The sequence below is a fragment of the Pogona vitticeps genome, chromosome 6 (assembly GCF_051106095.1).
Source record: "Pogona vitticeps strain Pit_001003342236 chromosome 6, PviZW2.1, whole genome shotgun sequence".
In the NCBI taxonomy this organism is placed as follows: Eukaryota; Metazoa; Chordata; class Lepidosauria; order Squamata; family Agamidae; genus Pogona; species Pogona vitticeps.
This window is the reverse complement of record NC_135788.1, coordinates 104,318,017-104,341,818: the sequence shown is the minus strand read 5'-3', so window position 1 is coordinate 104,341,818 and position 23,802 is coordinate 104,318,017. Positions and strand designations below refer to the sequence as shown.

Here is a 23,802-nt window from a genome sequence, read left to right as displayed (position 1 = left end):
CTGGTAGAAAGTAGGGGAGGAGGTATTCTGTTTTGTCCCAAACAGCAGTGTTTCTGTTAAACATAAAGGAGAAAGGTTTATGTTTATGTTTAGGGATAGACATCATCATCATCATCATCATTGACTACCATATGCACACCCCCATGTACTTTTTCCTGTTTAACTTGGCCATGATAGACATTGGCTCCATCTCAGTCAGAGTCCCCAAATCAATGGCTGTTTCTGTTATGGATGACAAGTCCATTTCTTATTCTGGATGTGTTGCTCAAGTTTTCTTCTATATATTTTTGGCCTCTTCAGATTTGCTTATCCTAACTATAATGGCATATGATCGCCATGTTGCCATCTGCTGCCCACTTGATTATGAAAGAATTATGCACCAAGGAACTTGCCTTGAGATGGTGGCTCTTGGGTGGATAGTTTGTTTTTTGCCATATTGCATACATGTGGCACCTTTGCAAACACCTTTTGTTCTAATACTGTCAATTTATTCTTTTGTGAAATCTCACATTTATCAAAGCTTTCCTGCTCTTCTATTTATTTAACTGAATTTGGGTTTCTTGCACTAAGTTGTGGGGTAGCACTAGGATGCTTTGTCTTCATTATCATAACTTACCTGAAGATCTTTGCCGCCATGCTGAGAATCCCATCTGTACATGGACAGAAAAAAGCTCTCTCCACCTGCATTCCCCATCTCACCATTGTCTCTGTGTATGTATTAACAGGGATCTTTGCTCATGTAATTCCATCCAGGGATGCTCCTTCTGCTCTGGATGTGGCTTCTGGTGTGATATATTCCATAGTTCCTCCCACCCTGAATCCATTCATCTACAGCATGAGAAACAATGAAATCAAAGCTGGTTTGTGGAATCTTTTAAAACTGGTGCATTTTTTCTCACAACATCATCTGAATCAATGTCTGAAGAAATAATTTTATCAACTTTGCACATGAATGATTGTCTATGCCAAATTGAGTGTTGATTCTTCGCTCTTAAGCTTATATCAATGTGATAGGTATTCCTCTCTGAATATTTGCTCTAGATCCTTTATGTTTGATTGTTCACATTCCCCACTCCATCTCTACATTCCTAAATGATTTAGGACTAGTATACTGCAGGATGCATCTTCTCTTTTTTCACCCAGTTTGATCACTGATATCTTCTGCTCAGGCTGTCCTGGTGGTTCCACATGTGTCCAGCATCCGTTTGTAGTCTTCCAGGAGTATGATCCTTTGTATGCCAGCAGGACCATCTTGATGAGTTCACCTGAGTTTGTACATGCACTTACCTGTTTTTTAAGTTATTCATACAGCACTTTCTCTTAATATAAGCATTTGCTGATCATTTCTATTATACATTTTTAATATCCGTCTATTTTAGCTCTTGAGAGTCCCCTGGACTGCAAGGAGAACAAACCTATCCGTTCTAAAGGAAATCAACCCTGAATGCTCACTGGAAGGACAGATCCTGAAGCTGAGGCTCCAATACTTTGGCCATCTCATGAGAAGAGAAGACTCCCTGGAAAACACCCTGATGTTGGGAAACTGTGAGGGCAAGAGGGGAAAGGGACGACAGAGGATGAGATAGTTGGACAGTGTCATCGAAGCGACCAACATGAATTTAACCCAACTCCGGGAGGCAGTGGAAGACAGGAGGGTCTGGCGTGCTCTGGTCCATGGGGTCACAAAGAGCCAGACACGACTAAATGACAACAATTTTAGTTTGCTGTCCATCAGCCCATAATCTCCTGTATGGTAGAGTTTGGATAAAATAAATAAATAAAATAAGTAATGCAGTGTAATTTGGTAGTAGTTTTAGAAAAAGTAGTTGTTTTACTCTTTGCTAGTATGTCAGGCAAAAACAGAAGGGAAATTAAAAATAAAGAATACAAAACATTGTGGCACAATAAAGACTATGTTTAATGTGAGCTTTCATGGACAAATTTACTTCCTCAGTGGAAAATGGTTACACAGAAATAGCAGGTAGTGGAGAAGCAACGGGGCGATTAATGGGAGGGGTGAGGAAAGTGCACAGAGAAAACATGTGGAGGGAAAAGAGAAATTCTATATTACCTCAGTCGGCAGTGTTTCTGTTAAACATAGAGAGAAAAGGAAAGAAATATATATTTGTGTCAGAGTTTTGCACAATTTGAAATTATGGACATATATGGTAGATGATGGTCAAACAAATTTAAAATGTTAAAATGCTTAGACTGATTTTGACCATAAATGGGCTACTTCAATAGTGCTATCTCAGTTATTTACTAGATCTTCTTTAGTCCATGTGGTGGGCTGTAAATTGCACACATATAAATGCTTCTTTGATTAAATTTCTCCACAGTCGCAATGAAAAATGTGCTGTATTCAAGTAGCCCAATTTTACGTGATTAGTCTTTGGTCTTCCTATTTCAATTAGGAAGTCCATTGACGAGTTCCAGACACTCCAGACAGAATCTTGTCCTTCATCTATTCAGCTCAGTGTGTTGTTTTTGTTCTCCATAGGTTTAACCTATCCTCTTGTTTAATAATTCTGGCTTGAATCATTTGTAGAAAAGGATTTTAGCTGTCATCTGGTCGTTGCGCCTCAAAAAAAGACATAGTGGAACTGGAAAAGGTGCAGTAGTTAAAATGATTACTGGGCTGGGGGCACCTCCCTTATGAGGAAAGGCTACAGTGTTTGAGGCTCTTTAATCTAGGGAAAAGGCACCTGAGGAGGGATGTGATTGAGATGTATAAAATTATGCAGGGGATGGATAAAGTGGATAGAGGGAAGTTCTTTTCCCTCTCTTGTAATACCAGAATCAGGGGACATCCACTCAATTTGAGTGTTGGAAGAGTGAGAACAGACCAGGGAAAACATTTCTTTACCCAGTATGTTGTTAGTATGTGGAACACCTTGCAACAGGATGTGGTGATGGCATCTGGCCTAGATGCCTTTAAAAGGGGATTGGACACATTTCTGGAGGAAACAGTTCATCTCAGGTTACAACCCATGATGGGGATGTAGAACCTCCAAGCTTAAAAGGAAGGTACCTGAAAATGCCAGATGCAGGGGAGGGGTATCAGGAGACAGATATCTAATTGTTTTGTGTACTCTCAGAGGCATCTGGTGGGGGCACTGTGAGAAACAGGAAGCTGGACTAGGTAGGCCCTTGATCTGATCCAGCAGGGTTCTTCTTATGTTCTTATGTTCATCTGCTGGATTGACCAATGGCTCAGGCATCTGGCTGGGGATCCAGAGGTTGGGAGTTCAGTTCCCCATTGTGCCTCCTTGAGAGGGGCTGGACTTGATGATCCATTGAATTTCTTCCTTATTTTGTTGATTATTTGCTAGCACTACTCAATGTATGTCAGGAGGGGCAATGTCATCCAGATAATAGATGTGTTCAGTGAGGGTTGGTTTCCAGCAGCCAATAATGATTCTATATGATTCATTATGAGCTACATCTACTTGTTTGGCATGTGTTGATTTATACCATATGGCACTAGCATATCCTGCTCTGGAGTAGCAAAGCTATTATTCTTATTGTTCATGGATGTATGCTCCCCAGCCTCACCCTGCCATTTTCCAAAGTAATGTATGTTATTTTTGGTGGCACCTTTCTGTTCAGTGTTAAGACACTGTTTTTTGGTAGGTCGTGGTTTGATCCAGAGTGATGCCCAAATTCTTGGGCATAAGGCAATGTACCATATCTTGCCTTCCCAGCTAATTCAGTTTCCTCTTTCCTTTTCTGATCAGACATCTTCTTGAACTTCAGTATGGTTTTATATCATGTGTTAAGACCGAAGTCATAGCTAATCAATTCTGTTTTTTTTTTTTTACAGGTAGTCTAGTCTGAACTCTATTTTAGCCTTAATTTGATTCTTAATGTGGCTAAGAGTGATGGCAGTGCTTTTACATTTTCTTGTTATTATTTATGAATCGTTCTGTGAAAGATAAGCAAGAACAAATTGCTGTATTAATGAGGTGGTACCAATTGTGGTGTAGACATGGCAAAGTAAGCTGCAATTATAGCTTGGATGTTAAACATCATTTTTCATCTCTAATGAACTTATTATTTTAAATATTAAAAATAATATTTAGGGAGTAACATTAATTATTTTAAAAATTAACTATGATGTGATATTTGTGAAGGAATACACCTGCAATGCTCACCTTCCTTAAAAGAAAAAGGGCATATACCTCCCTTTGAAAAACAGATTTAAACTACTTAACCCTAACTTTGGCTCTATAAATCTGTTTGAAGTGTAATACCCAGGAACTTTACTTAGCATAGCAAAGAAGTTATGATATTTCTCATGGTTTCTAGGAATTAGAGCTCAAGAACTCTATAAGTTTTAACACTGGGAACCACAGCTGTATTATAGAGTTAATGGACATTTTACCACTTTAAATTCCATTACCTCACCATAACACTGTTATTTTATTTAATTAATTTATTTATTTCATTTATACCCCGCCTATCTGGTCATTGCGACCACTCTAGGCGGCTAGAACCTTTCAATGAAAAATAGTCTGGACGCAAGGTTTGTGTTTTACTCCATGCTTTCCCTTCCACATGGCTACAGCAAACAACTTCTATTATACATACTACCAGTTAAACATAATACCAAAATAACTGGGGGAAAAACCATAGATGTTTCAGTTTCCTTACATAATTTTTGAAAATGCTGTTAGAAGTTTTCACTTGCAGCAAAACCAGCAGCCTGTTGGGGTGATTTGTGTGGCTTCTCTCAAAATGTTTGCGTAGAAGAACAAGTTCTAGTATTCAACAAAAAAGTATTTATTCCATGAACAGGCAACTGTTTTCTAACAGCAAGAACAGAGCCCTCTAGCTCTTTTAAAAATTATTTAGCAAACTTATTGAACTGTAAACACAGAAATTTGTTTTATCTTCTCTTAATTATTGCCCTCTCCTTTCCCTCTCCTATTGTTTCCTCCCTCTCCTAAGGTTTCTTCTATTTAAATTTTTTTATACTATTTTATGCTGTTAGCCGCCTAGAGTGGTCTTAACCGACCAGATAGGCGGGATATAAATAAAATAAATAAATAAAAATAAATAAAATTAATTGTGTGGATCAATCTTAGTTTTTTATTTTAAAAACTGTGTATTGGATAGCAGGCCACTGAAAATGTATTCTACTTGAGAACATGCTTTTCACTTATTTGGATCTATAGAACTGGGTTTTTTTGGTTCATCTAGAAAGAAGTGCAAGATAAAAAAAAATGGCCTTTATCTTTCTTAAAGTATCTATTCAGATAATAACCAGTTTCTAATAACCAAACATTTCTAGACCCAGAGCACACACTGAATGCTACATATAGGCTGAAATGTTGTGTACCAGCATGCATATAAATCCTGATGACGTCCTCAGCTGTGGATCAGAACTTTTGGCATTGTGTTTTGAGTATTCAAAGCTGTTTACCCATACCAAGGCATCTAAGGCCAAAACAGATCCTGAGGAAGCCACAGGATATTTACTTATATGGGGTGGTGATGGAAGGAATCCTTCAGATAATGATATAAACTCATAGCTATGATAAGCATTCTCCCGCCAACCTAGCGGTTTGAAAGCATGCAAATGCGAGTAGATTAATAGGGACCACCTCAGTGGGAAGGTAACAGCGTTCCGTGTCTAAGTCGCACTGGCCATGTGACCACGGAAGATTGTCTTCGGACAAACGCTGGCTCTATGGCTTGGAAACGGAGATGAGCACCGCCCCCTAGAGTCGAACACGACTGGACAAAAATTGTCAAGGGGAACCTTTACCTTTTTATGATAAGCATTGATATGCATGCAGATATGTAATATGATTTCAGCCCTAGTAATATAGTGGCAAGGCATAACTCACTTCTATGTGTAGATGAAGCAAATGTGAAGCAGTGTTCATTTGTAGGAGTTTAGTTTGTGAAACCTACTATTGTTCTTTTGTTAAAAAAATTAGGAATGATAATACTACTCAGGTCATTCTTTCTGTTGATTTCCAAAGAGTATCAACTTTCTACCTGATACCATATACATAGGGGAGGATGAGAATGCCATTTTGAAGTTTATGATTAAGGTTAGAATTAGGTCAGGGATGTAGGGTGGGAGGGAGGAAGGTGAACCTAAGGGGAGATGGAGAGTCAGTCATGCTGTTTCACCTCCATACACTGGAGCACTTCTCCCAGGAGCGAAAGAGCTGGAACTTTGGTCTTCATTGAGAGTAAATTTGGCAAAGAAACAGCAATGATTTCTCTTGAGACTTCTATTGCTGCACTCTTTTTCACTCTCTGATAAATACCACAAATAATACATGTTAAAACAGGGAGATGTGTAGACCTTCATCGAAGATATCCTGTGATGAAAAACTCACACAGCTGAGCCACAGAAGATATGGATTAGCAGGAAGTTCAAACAGATCTGATAATTCATGAAACCTTTATGAAAAGGTCTCCTGAGAAGAACAGAGATGCTTTCTTGAAAGGTAAATGGTCTCTCCTTCCCTCTCTCTGAAATGTGATTTAGGAAGATATGTTGCTACAATCTATACAATTGCAATGAGATGAGACATAAAATCTCAACATCTTACCCTAGAGATCTCATTGTAAATGTGTGAACTGAATTAAATGCCCCCAAATCAGGATGGCAGTTGCTTATGTATCTGAAGCACTGGAAGGTTTGCTGTTACACACAAGGGACAGTCATAGGTTGAAAGCTCTCTGGCTTCTGCCTTTTGTGGATCATGATTTGTGATGATCAACTGTCCAAAAGAGCTAGAGGTCACTGGGGTTTGCAAATGTGTGACAGCACATGTTTAATACGACAAAAGGAACTCCTGGTGTGGACTTTCTTGGTTGTGGGAATCTAATTTCGGAGCTGGAGGTTCAGTCAGAAACTCTTTGTCAGTTCTTCTATTAATCTCAACTATGTCTTCCATGGTTCACCTTTTGTTTTGAAAGTCATGAACATGCAAAGCAGTAGTTATTAAATTTCTTGGAGAGTTGCTATATTAATCAGAGAAAATAATAAAAAAAGAAAGCCTTCCAAAGTTCACATTCTGTTCTGAATGTTATGAAAAAGGAAAAGTTGTATATATTGAATTTATAATTATTGTGTTCTGATGGCTATGGATTGAGAGGAAATATTTGTTAGGTTTTTGGGAAGAATACTTTGGTTCACCCTGCTCATTATGTGTCTTTTCCGGAGGCTGAGGGTGTCTTCTATTACTGCTTCTCTTTCTCCTATATGAAAGGTCTGGACTAGTGACTGCAGGCGGCTGGGTGAGAGCCAATACACTGAATTTTAACCCTAACAAAACCTAGGTTTCTATCTGAACGTGTTTCTCTGTGGAAGTAATAAGAAAAATGGCTTGTAGATGATGGGGCTAGAATAGATACATAATCTGTGGCTCCTCTTTGTTTTAAAATTATTACTAGAAATTCAAATGCCTTCCATGGAGGGCATATTTGGTCCATCAGCTCTCTGGACTGGAATAGCCTCACTTCAGACTTGATCATCTCTGGACTGGATTGCTATTTTGTATTCCAGTTCCTACATGGCAGCACACTTGAAGGCTGTCCAGGCATTGCAGTTGGTGCATCATGCGTGCAGATGTGCTTTTTCAAACTATGACATTTGACTAGCTCTCCTAGTCAATGGCCCTGGGAATTCTGCACAAAATCTTGAATGATGTAGGACAGATCCATGTAGACCACATTCCTAGTGCAGACTATTTTGCACTTTAAGATAAGCCATGGGGGCCATTCGCATGAGCCATGTAGTGGGGCATAGCTCATGTTGTCATGATGGCTTTCTCCATGTTGCACCCTGATTGTGGGATATCTGTTCCAGGACATCTTGTTAGTCTTGTTTTAGTATTTGAAAAGGTGGTTGTTCACTTGGGATTCTGAACTGTTACCTTATCTATTACCTTAACCATAAACTTGCTGTTTTAATAGTTGGCTTGTAACATTTTCAGTTGAGTTTAGTTTTTGTTGATTTTTTACAAATTCTATGTTCTTGATGTCTTTTTATTATGGTATCTGCTGCCTTAGACTTCCATATGGATATTGCTGTTGCCTCAAGAATGTGCAGTAGGGCTACAGTCCTGAAACAATATTGTTTTGATGGTTGTTGTGGGTTTTTCAGGCTCTTTGGTCGTGTTCTGAAGGTTGTTCTTCCTGATGTTTCGCCAGTCTCTGTGGATGGCATCTTCAGAAGACTGGAGTAGGAACTCAGTCCGTGCTGAGTTCCTACTCCAGTCCTCTGAAGAGGCCAGCCACAGAGACTGGCGAAACATCAGGAAGAACAACTTTCAGAACACGGCCAAAGAGCCCGAAAAACCCACAAAAACCATCAGATCCCGGCTGTGAAAGCCTTCGAGAATACAATATTGTTTTCTTGCTACTGATTTTATGAAATAATTCTGGTAAATTTCACAGTTGATTTTGAACCATTTTGTATAACAAAGTCATGAATGAATTTTAATAGATATTCTCCCTGGTACAGAAAGTGTGCAGCCATGGAAGACGATATGAAGAATCATACATCTGTATCCACTTTTCTGCTCCTGGAATTCTCAGAGGTCCGAGAACTTCAGATCTTACATTTCTTTGTATTTCTAGCATTGTATCTCACAGCAGTAACAGGAAATCTTCTCATCATCATTGCCGTCACCATGGATTACCAGCTGCACACACCCATGTACTTCTTCCTATTGAACCTGGCCATTCTGGACCTTGGCTCAGTTTCAGCCATAGTCCCTAAATCAATGGTTGTGTCCCTTATGAATGACAGGTCCATTTCTTATTTTGGATGTGTTGCTCAACTCTTGTTTTATTTCTATTTTGCAACATTGGATTTTATTATCTTAACCATAATGGCACATGATCGCTACATCGCAATCTGCAACCCACTTGAGTATGAGACTATTATGAATGAAAGAACCTGCCTTGAGATGGTGGCCACTGGATGGATATTTAGTGTATTTTATGCCACATTGCACACATGTGCCACCTTTGCAAACACCTTCTGTACTAATAGTATCAATCAGTTCTTCTGTGAAATTCCACATTTATTAAAGGCTTCTTGTTCCAATATTTACTTAGTTGAAGTTGGATTTCTTGCACTAAGCTGTGGTGTAGCACTAGGATGTCTTATCTTCATTATTGTATCCTACCTGATGATCTTTCTGGCAGTGCTGAGAATCCCATCTGTACATGGCCAGAAAAAAGCTCTCTCCACTTGCATTCCCCATCTTACTGTTGTCTCTCTGTATGTGTTAACTGGAATCTTTGCCTATGTAATACCACCTCATGATTCTTCTTCTTTTTTGGATATGGCTTTTTCTGTGACATACTCCATAATTGCTCCCACACTCAATCCATTCATCTATAGTATGAGAAACAATGAGATCAAGGCTGCCTTGTTGAAACTTTTAAAATAGGTGTTTTCCTCTAGAGTTGTTTTCTGATCATCTAATTGTATCCTGTTTCTCTCTATTAATTTTTATCTTTAGTCTTAACACTTTGTTTTTAAGGTTTCATAAATTTATCACAATAATTCCTCTCTGAATGTTTCCTTAAATCCTATATGCTTGATTGTGTTCTTTCCGCACACTGTCTTTACCTGAATTCTAGCATTCTTGAAAGGTACAATTTTATCTGAGAGAAGAACTTCTGTTCTGCCTCTACAGAGGAGGGGAGGGGAGTCAGGGCTCACACGGACAAAACCCTGGATCCTTTTGTGTAGGAGGACCAATGACAAGTGAACCCTCCATATAACGGCACATGGTTGCTAGCTATCCCAGTTATAATACACAGTATTTGAGGTTGAACTGGTCCTGATTCCTGCATTGAGGATTAACAATTCTTGCCCAGTATCTAATAGTAGTCTGAAGTAGAAAACACTCCTTTTGTTTCAGTGGCTAAACTGTAAGTCAATACTTTTAAAAATGACACTGAGTCAATGGCTTTTTTTTTATTATTATTTAATTTGGGACTAAAAATTGAATCTTGATTTATAAAATCTAGCTGGTACAATATGTGGCCACCCAGCCACTGTCAATTGCCACGTTATATCAATAGGTATCATTATCTCTATCACCATGTAACACTTTTGCTGAACTTATAAAAGATCTGTCCCTCATTTGTTGATATGCATTTATCCCGTGTGTTTGGATCAGCTTTTTATGATGTGATGGTTATGGATATTGTCAAAATTAGTGTCTAAACTTTATCACTGTTAGTTCGGAGAACCTGGTGCCTATGAGACTTTACAGCCCTCTAATTAAAAACCACAACCCTGTGTTCATTGTAAATATTGAAAACATCCGAGCTATGAAAAACTGTAGGCACAAATGTAAAACATCTTGTATATATTCTCCTTAAAATTAACCGATCTTGTAAGCTTTATATTATTTTGCCATATTTTCAACCATTGATCAATATCAATATTATGCCCTATGTTTTGTGCCCACTTAATCATACATTCTTTAACCATTTCATCTTGCATTTTGATTTCTAAGAGATAGTTATACATTTTCTTAACTATTTTATCTTTTGAACCTAGTAAAAGCTTATCAAACATCGTTTGTTCTGAGTAGAAACCTTCTATTTTGTCTTTTATATATCTAGATTCCAGCTGTGCTCTGGACCACCAGTCTATGTAAATATTCTGTAACTCTAGCTCTTCTTTAGACCTTAATTCACTATCCTTTTTAAAATAAATCTTGATATCTTAAAAGTTTTGCTTTTGTCATGAGATTAGGTTGTGTAAAGGCCTCTATAGGTGATACCCATACAGGTGTTTTTTGATGAAGTTGTTGTATAATCTTTCTCCACATTCCCAATAAAGCTCTTTTTATCATATGTACATTGAAATACTTTTGCTCTTTATCCTTTTTATACCATAGATAAGCGTGCCAGCCTAGCTGTAAATCATGTCCTTCCAAGTTGAGTATATCATTTTCCAGAGTTATCCATTCTTTTATCCAATCTAAAATACACGATCTATAATACAGAACCCAATCTGGAAGACCAAAGCGAGCCCTCTGTTTGGCATCTTGCATTGCTTTAATTTTAATTCTTGGTTTTTTGCCTTGCCATACAAATCTCATGATTATCTTATTAAGTTCTTGGGAAAAGGTCTGCTTTAATATGATAGGGATTGTCTGAAATAAGAATAAAATTTTTGGCAAGACACTTATTTTAATCGTCGCAATCCTTCCCAAAGGAAGACAAAGGAGTATATAGTTATATACATAGTCATTGCAGCCAGAATTCTATATGCCAAAAATTGGAAAAGTCCGACGGTACCAAAACAAGAAGATCTTATAGAGAAGATACGGGAAACAGCGGAAATAGACATTTTATTAGAAATGATGAAGGACTGTCCTTTATAAAAGGCAATTGAAAGATAGGACTTATTCTATAAATGGATTGAGTCAACAGACATCATATAAAGAGCATACATTGAAATGAGAACTTAAATTTGGAAGGCAGAAAATAGTAAAAAGAGCAATTTGGAATTTTGACATGGCAGTATGTATAGAATGGATGTTAGTATGTCATTGTTTCTCCTTTTCCCCCTTAACCTCAATCCCCTTTTCCTTTTTGTCACCCTTTGTTAAAAATAAAATATTTAAAAAAACTGTAGGCACAAATGCATAAAAATATATGAAAACTAAAGTTGCAGGCAAATAGTTATGTCAGAAATCAATCCAAAATACAGGACCATCACAAGTACATTAAAGTACCAAAAAGGATTCTTTAATTGCATTCTAAAAATACAGAAGCCTACAGTCTGAAAAGGCACAATAAAAAAGGAGAGGATACATTTCTAAAACACATCATTTGGAAGCAAAAATTATTATAACTGTAAGTAACATTTAGTTTTTCAGCATACTATTGGACAAAGAAAATAATTTTAAGTACTCACTCAGCAAAGCCAATTTTAATCTATGGAGGGAAATCCATGCTGTCCTTTACTGTTGCCACTGTTACATGATACCTGACACTCCCTAGTACCAATGTTGTTAATTTCCAATTTGTGTATGGTGTACAAAATGTTCCTGCACAATCACTGTCAATGGCCACTCTTTTTTCCGGCCATTGTCTCCATCAGCAAACAACATTTTTGCTGAAGGTACTGTAGTGGCTTCAGCAGACAACTTTTTTGCTGAAGGTACTGTAGTGGCTGCTAGTTTTTGAGAAGGCCACATTCTGTATTGCCAAATAACTCTACTGGGGGGCACAGCTTCTCCTTGTTCATCCTGCTTGACCATTGAAATCTACTACTGCTGGTTCCACATGTGTTCAGGGTCTGCTTAAGAAGTACAATATTTTGTATATCACCAGAACACCCTTGATGAATGTAAAATTTCATCTAAAGCTGTATGTGCATTTACTGGTTGTGATATTTGATGAAGAATGTTCTCTTCATATAAGCCTTTAATAACTCGCTGTATCGTAACTTTTGAATGTTTGTCTATTTCTATCTGCTGACCATCAACCCATCTCCTAAATGGAACAGTTTATGGACAAACTAACAAAATAAAATAAGTAAAACTGTGTTAAATGGCGCATAGGCTAGCTCTACTCACAGAAGGCACAGTGGGGGGTTGAACTCTCAACCTCTGGCTCCACAGTCCGATGGGCCTCTCTGTGAGGTGTGGAGCTGCTGGGCCAGGGCGTCTTTGTCTTCCTGATCGGACAGAGACAACACAGCATGGCTGCGTCATATCGGACGAGGAGGCTGGGCTCAAGTGCGCCTTGAAGAAGGCTGCCCAGGTCTTCCTTGCCCTCCTTTTTCCTCCTGGAATGCTGGAAGAGCGATCGCACTGCTACGGGTCCTGGCAGTTTCAATTTTGACCGCGTGGACCACACAGAGCCCCCTTCTTGCTCTGGTGAGGAGTTGTTGGGGGGGGGGGGCTGGCTGAGAGCCTCTGCAGACTCCATCTAATTTGTTTGTGGTTGTGTTTTTGTTGTTGTTTTTTATATTAAAATACATAAACACATAAATGCATAAACAAACAAACAAATAAGCATAAGAAAATGTCATAGAGGTTTAGGGGTAGTATTTTTATTTATTTATTTATTTATTTATTTATTTATTTATTTATTTATTTATTTATTTATTTATTTATTTATTTATTTATTTATTTATTTATATAATAACTTTACTGCACGCTCGTCACCTGTAATTTCTTCTTCAAATGATGAAGACTTACCAGACTTTAGGTCTTTGTGGGAGAAACTTAGTCAGCTGGAAAGGGAGAGGGCTCAAGCTACAGTGGGGGGGAGCTCTTTGGCAGTGAGGAGGTCACGCAGAGAGTACAAGGCCCCAAAGATTGCAGAATTAAAGGGAATGGGTGACATTATGCTATCTCGTATTGCCATTTTAGAGGGAGAACACTTCAGTCCTTCAGGTTCCTTTTCAGCTGCAGGAAACATAGGAGTCTACGCCATTAGCTCGGCAGTCAGACCCCCTATAGTCATCATCTGCAGGCACACAAACCCAAGAGGAGGAGGCAGATGGGAGACACAGTGTTGGCCAGCCCATGCAGAGTGAAGAGAGTCTGGTTCAGGTACCATCAAGGTCTTCTGTAGGACACAGTCAGGTGAGAATACTGGGCACAACACAATTGGCAGGGGCTTGGCCATGGGGCACCAGGAGCCAGGTTGTGCCAATCCCTTCGGCCTCACTTTTGCCTAGAAAAGACACAGCCCAGAATCCAGGGGCACTCACCCAAACTGTGGTGGGTGACAATTAGTGCAGGAGGGCCCATGGCAGTCCCTGATATAATTCACTGGTGAGGGCAGCTCTGCCAGAGGGTAATCAGTCCCTACCACTAGGGTAGCCTACTGATCAGATAATTTGAAGTCATCTAGGGGGAAGGAGGACATAGTTAGGGCAAAAATTCAAAAAGAGATGGTAGAAGGAAGGGTGCTGGGCTCTTTTCAGGCCCCGCCTGTTGCACACCTTCGGGTATCCCCCCTACGGGTGGTGCCAAAAAAGGCTCCTGGTGAATTTAGATTGATTCACCATTTGTCCTTTCCAGAGGAGGAATCAGTGAACGATAAGATTCCCCAGGACTTGTGCACTGTATGCTACATATCGTTTGATGTGGCAGTGCGCATGGTGCGTATGCGTGGGATGGGGCAGAGCTAGGGAAATGCGACATTAAGTCAGCATCCAGGCTCCTCCCAGTACATCCCAATGATTTTGACCTTCTGGGCTTTGCTTTCAAAGGCAGTTACTATATGGATAGGTCATTACCTATGGGGTGTTCCATATCATGTTTTGTTTTTGAACACTTAAGCAACTTTTTGGAGTGGAAACTCAAGAGACAGTTCAGCCCAGTGGGTGTGGTCCATTATTTAGATGATTCTTTATTCTGTGGGACATGCAGAACATCACAATGCACCCGCCTTATGTCTTTCTTCCAGGAAATGACAAAGGAGCTAGGGGTCCCATTAGCTGAGGAGAAGACCAAGGGTCCTTGTCAAGTGTTGACATTTTTGGGCATTGAGTTAGATACTGTTCAGCAGTGTACCAGGCTTCCAGAGACCAAATTGGATGTATCAAAAACTAGGCTACTGAGGTTGATGGCGCAGAGGAAAGCCACACTGAAGCAGCTACAAGAGATAGTGGGCCACCTTAACTTTGCATGCAAAGTGGTGGCCTCTGGCTGTCCTTTCCTGCACATATTGTATGATGTCATGAAGGGTCATACAAGACCTCATCATAGGAGGAGACTAACAAGAGCGCTGAAGGCAGATTTGCAAGTTTGAATAATGTTTTTGGAGGAATCCAATGGGATCTCATTTTGGCAGGAGGAGTTATGTCACTGCAGCAGGGTCAAATAGTTATGGCATCTTTTTCAGAGGTAAGTGGTGCGCAGGAATATGGCCGGTAGGATGGCATGATCAGGGAGTCACCAGGGACCTCACATTTTTGGAGCTTTTTCCAATAGTTGGTGCCTTGTGGTTGTGGGCACCCGACTGGGCTAACTCTGTTGTTACATTCTGGTGAAATAACCAGGCTGTGGTACACATTGTTAACTCCTTGTCATCTTGGTCTCAGAGGGTGATGGTGCTAGTTAGGGCCCTCACTTTGAGGTGATTGCACTTTTCCCCAGGCTCGACATGTCCCTGGGGTTGATAATTCCATTGCTGATGCCCTGTCCCACCGACAGATGGACCGGTTCAGGGCGTCGGTGCCGGGGGCACAAGCTCAGGCGGAGGTCCTGCTAGACGAGATATGGAATCTTGGAGGGTTGAAGCTAATAGAGCTATGAGTCTTGCAGTTGCACCTAGCACTCACCGTAGTTACACCAGGGCATGTAAGGAGTATTGTGATTTTTGTAAAAATGAAGGACTGAATCAGGACTGGCCACCATCCTATGGCTTATTCAGAAGATGATTGAAGGGTGGAGTAGAGAACGAGGTAGCACATTTGATACTTGTACACTGATATCTCCGGACATATTGGCCAAGCTTGGTAGTACGTGGGAGTTGGTCTGTCATGGCCAATTTGAAGTGTGCTTGTTTAGAGCTGCTACACTTATTGTGTTTTAAGGATCAGTGAATTAGTGGCCTCATCCAAATATGACTCATCACCTTCCTCTTTGCAGAGGAAGGATGTGGTGGTTGCAGATCATCAGATTGCCATTCACCTGAGAAGGTCAAAACCAGACCAATTAGGCAAGGGACAGGTATTATTTTTAGGGCGATGTTCCAAAGTAGAGATCTGTTCAGTATAGGCTACACAGGAGTATCTTTGACTTAGAGGTGAGGAAGGAGAAAGTTTTTTGCATCATGAGGATAAGTCGCACTAAACAAAATACCAATTTTGGAAAGTTACTTCTCAAGCCTTATGCAAGGTTGGGATACAAGGCTGGTGTTTTGGAATGCATTAATTTAGGATTGGTCCTGTGCTGCATCTACAGCAGCTACCCTTGGGTATGTGATCAATGATAATAAGAAAGTGGGCAGATGGTCTTCACAGAAATACTGTGCTTATGTTCACCCGTTACCACAATTTTAGGCGCTGCTGCATTGTTTCTGCTTTGTTGTTATCGTTGCCGATCCGGAGAAGCCCTTGGCTTGAGATTGAGTTTTGTTGATCGGGCATAGTTATGTTTTTGGGCTGCCAGATACGCCAGTTGGACCAGTTGGGGTCACACACTGGGCCTTGGTAGAGTGGCAGCAGTTGAGTGGAGGGGGCAGAGAGGCATGCTCTGGGACGGATTCATGGAATTTGTGTCCCAGAGTTCTCCGGAGGTGCCCCCTGATATTCTGTTGATTCATTTGGGAGGCAACAACTTAACCCATGGATCAGGCTTGTCGCTGATCCTCTGGGTCATTGCAGACCTCAGAGCTTTTGCTGCACAGTGCCCCAAAATGTGCATTGTCTGGTCAGCGATTATTCCACAGTTGGTGTGGAAAGGAGCTCGTGACCCCAGGCGATTTGATTGAGCCCTGAAGGGAGTCAACAGAGAGGTTGGCAGGGCTGTCCGGAGTCAGTCAGCACTCATCCTCAGATGACAGTTCTCGGCAGGAACTGTATAGGGAGGATGGAGTACAGCTGTCAGATCTGTGGTTAGATATATTTCTATCAGATTTACAAGGGGGTCTTAGGGCTGAAATTTTCAGCATGATGGGGGGGCATGGTACACAACAAGTATTCCCTATGCCATGGCGGGTAGTGCTAAAGGCAAGGGTTAGTTGAGTTCCAAATAAAGCACCCCTCCTCTCAGTATGGCAGTAGCAGAAATTTTAGCCGAGAGGAGGGAAGCTGGGGACCCCAGGGGACGCTGAGCATTTAGGTTTTGGAGGCCAGCACAGACTGGACCTGGGATAACACAGTGAGTGGAAACACAGAGGCATGCTGTATGGTGGGACAACACGCCTTCGCTACAGGAACTTAATGGGTGGTCTGGACTGGAATGGTCAAAGTTGACACCAGTTACAGACCAGGTTTTGTGCACTATGGTTGGCCCTCTTGTAAAACGAAAGGTCAAAGTTATAGACAAGTTAATAAAGTTGTCGCCCTAGTTACCCCATATACCTGTGTCTGTCTCATTATTTCGGTCTGGGTGGGCAAACCTAAACCACTGAGCTATCCAGAGAAATGAAAAAAAAAAAAGATTAATTGCACTTCCCAGACCAAACGGCAAGCAACAGGTTATGAAGCATGTCTTCTTCAAATTCCAGATCAAAATAAATTTTGAAGGTGGTCTGAAGGCTGCCTTGGAGAAAACTTCCCTTTTTTAAAAGCAAGCATATAACATGTTTAAAAAATGAGGCACCTAGCAACTTGTCTGAGGAAGAGGACTTGTCCACAAAAGTTCACAATAAAGTATAGCCATTAGTCTTTAAGGTGCCACAGTGTTTTTGTCTTCTTTATTTAATTTTTTTCTTCTTTTATTTTTGTCTGACAACTTATCAGATGAACAGATGCTGAATAGTTTGGGTCCTCATAAGAGCAAGTACAGTGATGTAGAGAGAAAAGTGATATGGGTTGTGTCACTAATGCTAAGATGAAAGATGTGCTAGGACACACAGAGCTGACATAAGGATCATTCTCTGAGTATCTAGTCAGCATCCAAAGGTCACATGTTCTTTGGTTACTGCAGCAGTTTCTGGCTAGCCTTGGAGGATTGAATCCAAAGCCTTGAAAGGTCCAAATGCCACCTGATGTCCACCACCATTCACTTCAGGTGTCACAGAATGCTGCACCAGAAGCCATCTTCTGGAAACCACCTGAGCATATGTCATTCCATTATTCTCATACACCTGGGGCAAGAGGTGGGACTACAGGCCATGAACTGGGCCAAACCATGATCCTGCCCCAGTCTCCCCATGTCTTTGCCCTTGAACCATCTGTATCCAACTTTAATGCCGCAAACCACCATCAAAGTTGGGATAAGACTGAGAGTATGGACATTGTAGACAAACACCTGAACCCTCCCCACTATAACCCATGCAATAACTAATAACAACACATCCTTCAACCAAAGAGGGAGGGAGGGAGGGAAAAGAAGAAAAGAGGGAAAAGCAATAGCTTAGATGTATTACTTAGTCAGTTGACTAAATGGGCAGGGTACAAATTCAACCAACCAACCAACCAACCAACCAACCAACCAACCAACCAACCAACCAACCAACCAACCAACCAACCAACCAACCAACCAACCAACCAACCACTGCACTGCAGTCTTTTATGTGAATCCCACCCCGTCAGGCAATTCCAGGGTGTGAATCCCACTCCCTGCCAAACAATTAGGGCCAAAAGGGGAGTCTCTGGCAGGTGTCCCTTCTCACTCTACCAGACCACATAACTGCTGCCATACCTCTCCTGGGCCCCTGAGTCCAGTTGAGCCCATCTCAGCAGCAACTAGAGGTGCCCAGGCAAATCTGGGCCACATTTTCCAGAATAATTCAAAACATGCCACAGAAAAGGGTGTTGTTCTATTAATTCACCTTCTTATACCTTTCAAAATTTACAGTTTCGAATAATTCTTGGACTGATCAAAGGACTTTTTGCTGTTGCAATAAAACAACCCTTCTGAATCAATTCTTGTCCTTTCTTTTTTTTGTTTCTCTTTTTCTTCTTTTCACATCTTAGCATGTCTTTAACATCCTCATTAACTGTAAATTGGTACATTCACATAAAATTGTTTGCCGAAATTACTTCTACACATTTAAAAACCCTCCGAGAGAGGGATAGCCATAGATTTTATTCACAGTGAGAGGTACAGTGAATGTGATGTATTCATAATGTACTGTGCTTGCTAATGAACCATTCAGGTTTGTTAAAAAAATAGAAGAAAGCAAATTATGTAATGGGGAATGGAGAGGAGGAGACACGAGGAGAGGAACAATGATATTATGAGGTGCTCTTGGGAGCAAAATCCCAGAAATCAACAAAAGCTTTAAAGGACTGTCTTTTCTAACATTTATTTCTGCAGACGTTGGTCTCTATTATTCTCATATACAGTAATGTGTTTCTAATTCTACTGAAGACAAAAGGATAGCCTCACATTCTGTGGGAAGCACTCCTGAAAGATTGTAAGTACACAGCATGCTCAATGGGCATGCTCAGCAGTGTCACAATATGCCTTAAGAGAAAATGGTTGCAAAATTGAATCCCACAATGCTAGTTTTCATGTCAAACCATATGAAGATGTTATGAGTAGTTTGGTTGATTTGGGTGACTTCTAGAATTGTTTATTATTTTTTTCTTGTCCTGGAAATCTTTCTGTCTGTGTAACTAACTACCTGTTTGATTGTTGTGGGTTTTTCGGGCTCTTTGGCTGTGTTCTGAAGGTTGTTCTTCCTAACGTTTTGCCAGTCTCTGTGGCCAGCATCTTCAGAGTGCTGTCCTTTGAAGATGCTGGCCACAGATACTGGCAAAACATTAGGAAGAACAACCTTCAGAACACGGCCAAAGAGCCCGAAAAATCCACAACAACCATTAGATCCCGGCCGTGAAAGCCTTCGTGAATAACTACCTGTTTGTTCCTCTTGTCTGTATATCCGACTGACTATCTGCCTGTTCTTCCTGAGTTAGAATGATTAGTATTAAAAGCACATTTTACAGACAGAAAAATCATGGATAATAGAAAAGAATTCTGATAATGGATTTTTGTCAGAGGTTTCTGAAAAAGTAATTATTCTCACATAATGTATGTTGTATCTGCGGAGATATTCCCAAGGATGGTTATACCGACATGAGAAATCAAAATGCTGAGGAAAGCTTATTTCACAGTTTAATTTCAACATTCAGAAGACATCTGGTTTGGTCCTGTACAGATGAATAACACTTATAGAACAGTGTGAACTAATACGACTGTTGTTGCATCTACTCTCTCTCTTTCAGATAGTTATCTATTGAAATGGTCTTTGCATATGGGATAACAGTGATAGAAGAGATGGGTCATACCAGATTGCGGCTTTCCTCTCATTAATAGGGATATTTATCACATGTATGTTTTTCTTGATCATCAAGCTGATGTGGTGATCATCTTTCCAACATTATTTAGTCAGTGTTCTGCAGACTTACAGTATAATTTGTAGCACTTCTGGGTTGCCATAGGCATACAGCTCCATTATTCCTTTAAAAATTCCCTCTTTGCATAAACTATTTGAACTTTGGCTTTGTATTTAACTACTAGGCGTGTGTATCAGATTTAGTCAATGTTTCAAACAGAATTTGGAATTTGCGGATTTGTTTGGGCACTTCCTCAAGCTAAGTAGTTTCCTGTCAAAGCTGACAGATGTGGACCTATACCCATTACAAGCTATATTTTAGCTTTGGATTGAAGATGGCAGAGAAGGCGACATCTTATTTTCCTGTGGAAAGTAGCTACGGTGGGAGACTGGAGGAGGAAGTGTGATTTTGCAGGTACATCTTCTAATCCTTGGCATGTTTTATGAGAGGTTCTGAAATTATGGTGTTATTGGAGAGTGATTTTTATTTTGACTGTCACTTGCTCCTTCCTAATACCATCATCCTTTACTCTTTTTTAAAAAACAGATACCTGACTTGGTTTTCGAATGTCACAAATAAAAGAATGAAGGTGGGATGGGACGAAATTATTCTCCTTCCAGTAAAAGTGTAAAGGCTCCCTTTCAATGTGAACCATCACAACTTTTGTTCTGAATCTGAGCCAGCTTCTTACTTTATCACTAAGGTAAAGGTAAAGGTTCCCCTTGACAATTTTTGTCCAGTCGTGTCCGACTCTAGGGGGCGGCGCTCATCCCGCTCTTCAAGCCATAGAGCCAGCGTTTGTCCGAAGACAATCTTTCTGTGGTCACATGGCCAGTGTGATTTTAGACACGGAACGCTGTTTACCTTCCCACGGAGATGTTACCTATTTATCTACTCGCATTCGCGGGAGCTGGGACAAGCAACGGGCGCTCACTCCGTCGCGTGGATTCGATCTTACGGGATTCTTTTAAAAATGAACTGACTGAATCACTGTATGAATCATTAACAGTTTAGAGGATTAATAGACTCCTGTCCTTCTTTCTACAGGTAGTATTCAATTGTCAAAAACAATATGAACAATCTTTCTTCCATGTCCACTTTTCTACTACTGGAATTCTCAGAAGTCCAAGAACTACGGATTATCTTCTTCTTAGTGTTCCTAACATTGTATCTGATGGCAGTAACAGGAAATCTTCTCATCATCATTCCTGTTGCCCTTGACTACCACCTTCATACCCCCATGTACTTCTTCTTACTCAATCTGGCCATACTGGACCTTGGCATAATTTCAGTCATGGTACCAAAATCTATAGCTATGTCACTCATGAAGGACAGGTCTATTTCTTATCCTGGATGTGTTGCTCAAGTTTTCTTTTATTTCTTCTTTGCATCGTCAGATCTCACTGTCCTCACTATAATGGCACACGATCGACATGTTGCAATCTGCAACCCACTCCATTATGATAGAATTATGCATAAGGGAGCCTGCCTTCAGATGGTGGCCACTGGATGGACTGCAAGCCTTTTCAATGCTGTGTTACACACAAGCGGCACCTTTGCAATCACCTTCTGTTCTAATAATGTCAAACAGTTCTTCTGTGAAATCCCCCAGCTATTAAAACTTTCCTGCTCTGATATATACCTGGTGGAAGTCGGGCTTCTTGTTCTAAGTTGTACTCTAACCGTAGGTTGCTTTATCTTCATCATCATAACATATGTGCAGATCTTTGCTACTGTAGTCAGGATCCCTTCCACTAAAGCTCAGAAAAAAGCCCTCTCCACTTGCCTTCCCCATCTCACTGTAGTGTCTGTGTTTGTATTCAGTGGAGTCTTTGCATATGCAAGGCCACCGAGTGATACGTCCACTTCTCTGGATATAGCATTTGCTGTGATATATGCCATTGTTCCTCCCACGCTGAACCCATTTATCTACAGTATAAGAAACAAAGAGATAAAAATAGCTTTGTGGAAACTCTTGAATTCAGATTGTTGATTTAAAACTATAATTAGAGTTGTTCTTTAAGAATAAATTGTATCATATTTTCCCATGTGTATCATTATTTCCTACAATGTTGGTTTACAAACCCTCCAGCATGACATATGTAGTACAGTGGACCCTCTACTTAAGGAATTAATCCGTATTGGAATGGTGGCTGCAAGTCGAAAAGTCTGTAAGTCGAATCTCCATTGACCTACAATGCACTGAAAACCGATTAATCCCATAACCAGTGGTTTTTATTCTATTTTTATTCTATTTTGGTTTTTTTCTGGTCTGTAAGTCGATTCTCTGGCTGCAAGTCGAATCTAAATTTTGCAGCCAGAGAAGTCTGTAAGTCGAGCCCGTCTGTAAGTTGAGCCATCTGTAAGTCGAGGGTCCACTGTAACCTTTACACTGTTCTGTAACTTTAGAACTGAGGAACGTATTGTTGTGCAAATACAATTAAGCATAGGGTACACACTTGCTCCACCGTCGAGTTTCATGCGGCCTTCTTTACAACAGGTGGAGGGATGTGCATTTAGCCATAGCTGCTAAGTAAAATCTTGGTTATTTTGATCATTTGTACAACAAGGGTGGGCAATATGTGTCCTTGCTCCCCCAGCCCAGAAATAAAGAGGCGAGACACAGGTTGTTGGGTTAAAACTCAGGCCACGACTTTATTAACTATTTAAACTAGTCCCCTAACTACAAGGGAGCCTGACCGTGGTGCGATATACTTCTAAATCCAGAGTAGCCTATATGTCTGGGCCATTCATAGATCAGGGGGAGCTCCTATTTTTGAATCGTGCTGTCCATTGTATACAGCATGCATTCAGGTGTTCTGTGCTAAGGGTACCTCCACCTTCTCAGTCTTGTGGCCCTAAGTGGGCTGCTGGCTGGGAGGTCCCTCTATGGAAATCCACCTCTCATCCAATGCCTGACTGGTTCCACCTGACAGAGAGATGGCATAATTCTCACACCATGTGAGAACTCACTCCAACTCTTGTCTTCGCACTACCTGCAGCTGTGACCAGAATGACTTTAACTATAGCAATTAAAATTTTATTACCTCACCCATTAGGTAAGAATGGGATGGGGGAAAACACACCCGCATCCAAAGGCCAATCTAGGATGTAGGCCAAAAATTCCCATCCAGCTCCAATAGGAAACCAGCTAATCTCATTCTAACTTTAGGGTAGGCGGGAGGGTTTGCTTGTAAAATGACAAAGAAGCTGAGCTGGCAGGACCAAAGCCTTCTTAAAGGCTCCATCCCTCCTCCCCTTGGAAAGCGGTGTAATACAACCACAACACCACTCTTTGGGCAGGAAAGCAAAGCCTCCCCACCATGGTAACTCGGCACCATGGCGGAGCGATCATTCTACCAATTTTTTGGGCTGCTGATCCCATTACCCCTACCATTCCCCTGGATATATGAATGTCACCTGCAGCTGGTACAAAATATGTGTGGCCAGCCATTGCTCCTCTGAAGTTGCTAATTTTTAAGGGGGTCAGGATCAACTTTTTGTGACAACATATTTAAATAACTTGGGACTTGTATTCTGGTGGCTCCACATGTGTTGAGGATCTGCTCAGAGTCCCCCAGGAGTGCAACCCATAGTATGCCTGAAGAATAGTCTTGATAAATTTATTCCTTTTGAGATTTCACATGAACTTACTGTATGTGGCTTTTAATGAAGCACTTTCTCTTCCTACAGGCATTTTCCTACAGGCATTGTGAATTTCGTTGTATTTGTATAAACTTACAATGACAATAAATTATTATTATTATTATTATTATTATTATTATTATTATTATTATTATTATTATTATTATTATTATTATTAT

General features: G+C 40.5%; 2 protein-coding genes and 1 pseudogene across 3 annotated transcripts; all 3 read left to right on the top strand.

Moving 5' to 3' along the window:
• Window positions 1-170: 170 nt before the first annotated feature.
• On the top strand, window positions 171-5,054 carry LOC140708261 (olfactory receptor 14A16-like; annotated as a pseudogene). The gene has a single exon (XR_013537616.1). The product of XR_013537616.1 is annotated as an olfactory receptor 14A16-like (transcript).
• Window positions 5,055-5,945: 891 nt separating this feature from the next.
• Window positions 5,946-11,655, top strand: LOC110086444 (olfactory receptor 14I1-like). The gene has a single exon (XM_078378101.1). It carries the CDS (start codon window positions 8,460-8,462, stop codon window positions 9,426-9,428), a length of 969 nt encoding a protein of 322 aa, XP_078234227.1. The 5' UTR covers window positions 5,946-8,459; the 3' UTR covers window positions 9,429-11,655.
• A 1,256-nt stretch (window positions 11,656-12,911) lies between these two features.
• LOC110071350 (olfactory receptor 14A16-like) lies at window positions 12,912-22,361 on the top strand. Its single transcript, XM_078378100.1, has one exon. The coding sequence runs from the start codon at window positions 21,051-21,053 to the stop codon at window positions 21,969-21,971; it is 921 nt and encodes a 306-aa protein (XP_078234226.1). The 5' UTR covers window positions 12,912-21,050; the 3' UTR covers window positions 21,972-22,361.
• The last annotated feature ends 1,441 nt before the right edge of the window (window positions 22,362-23,802 follow it).

What these genes read in the sequence shown, in the direction of transcription:
- LOC110071350 (XM_078378100.1), top strand. Translation starts at nt 21,051, where the DNA reads ATGAACAATCTTTCTTCCATGTCCACTTTTCTACTACTGGAATTCTCA.
- LOC110086444 (XM_078378101.1), top strand. Translation starts at nt 8,460, where the DNA reads ATGAATTTTAATAGATATTCTCCCTGGTACAGAAAGTGTGCAGCCATG.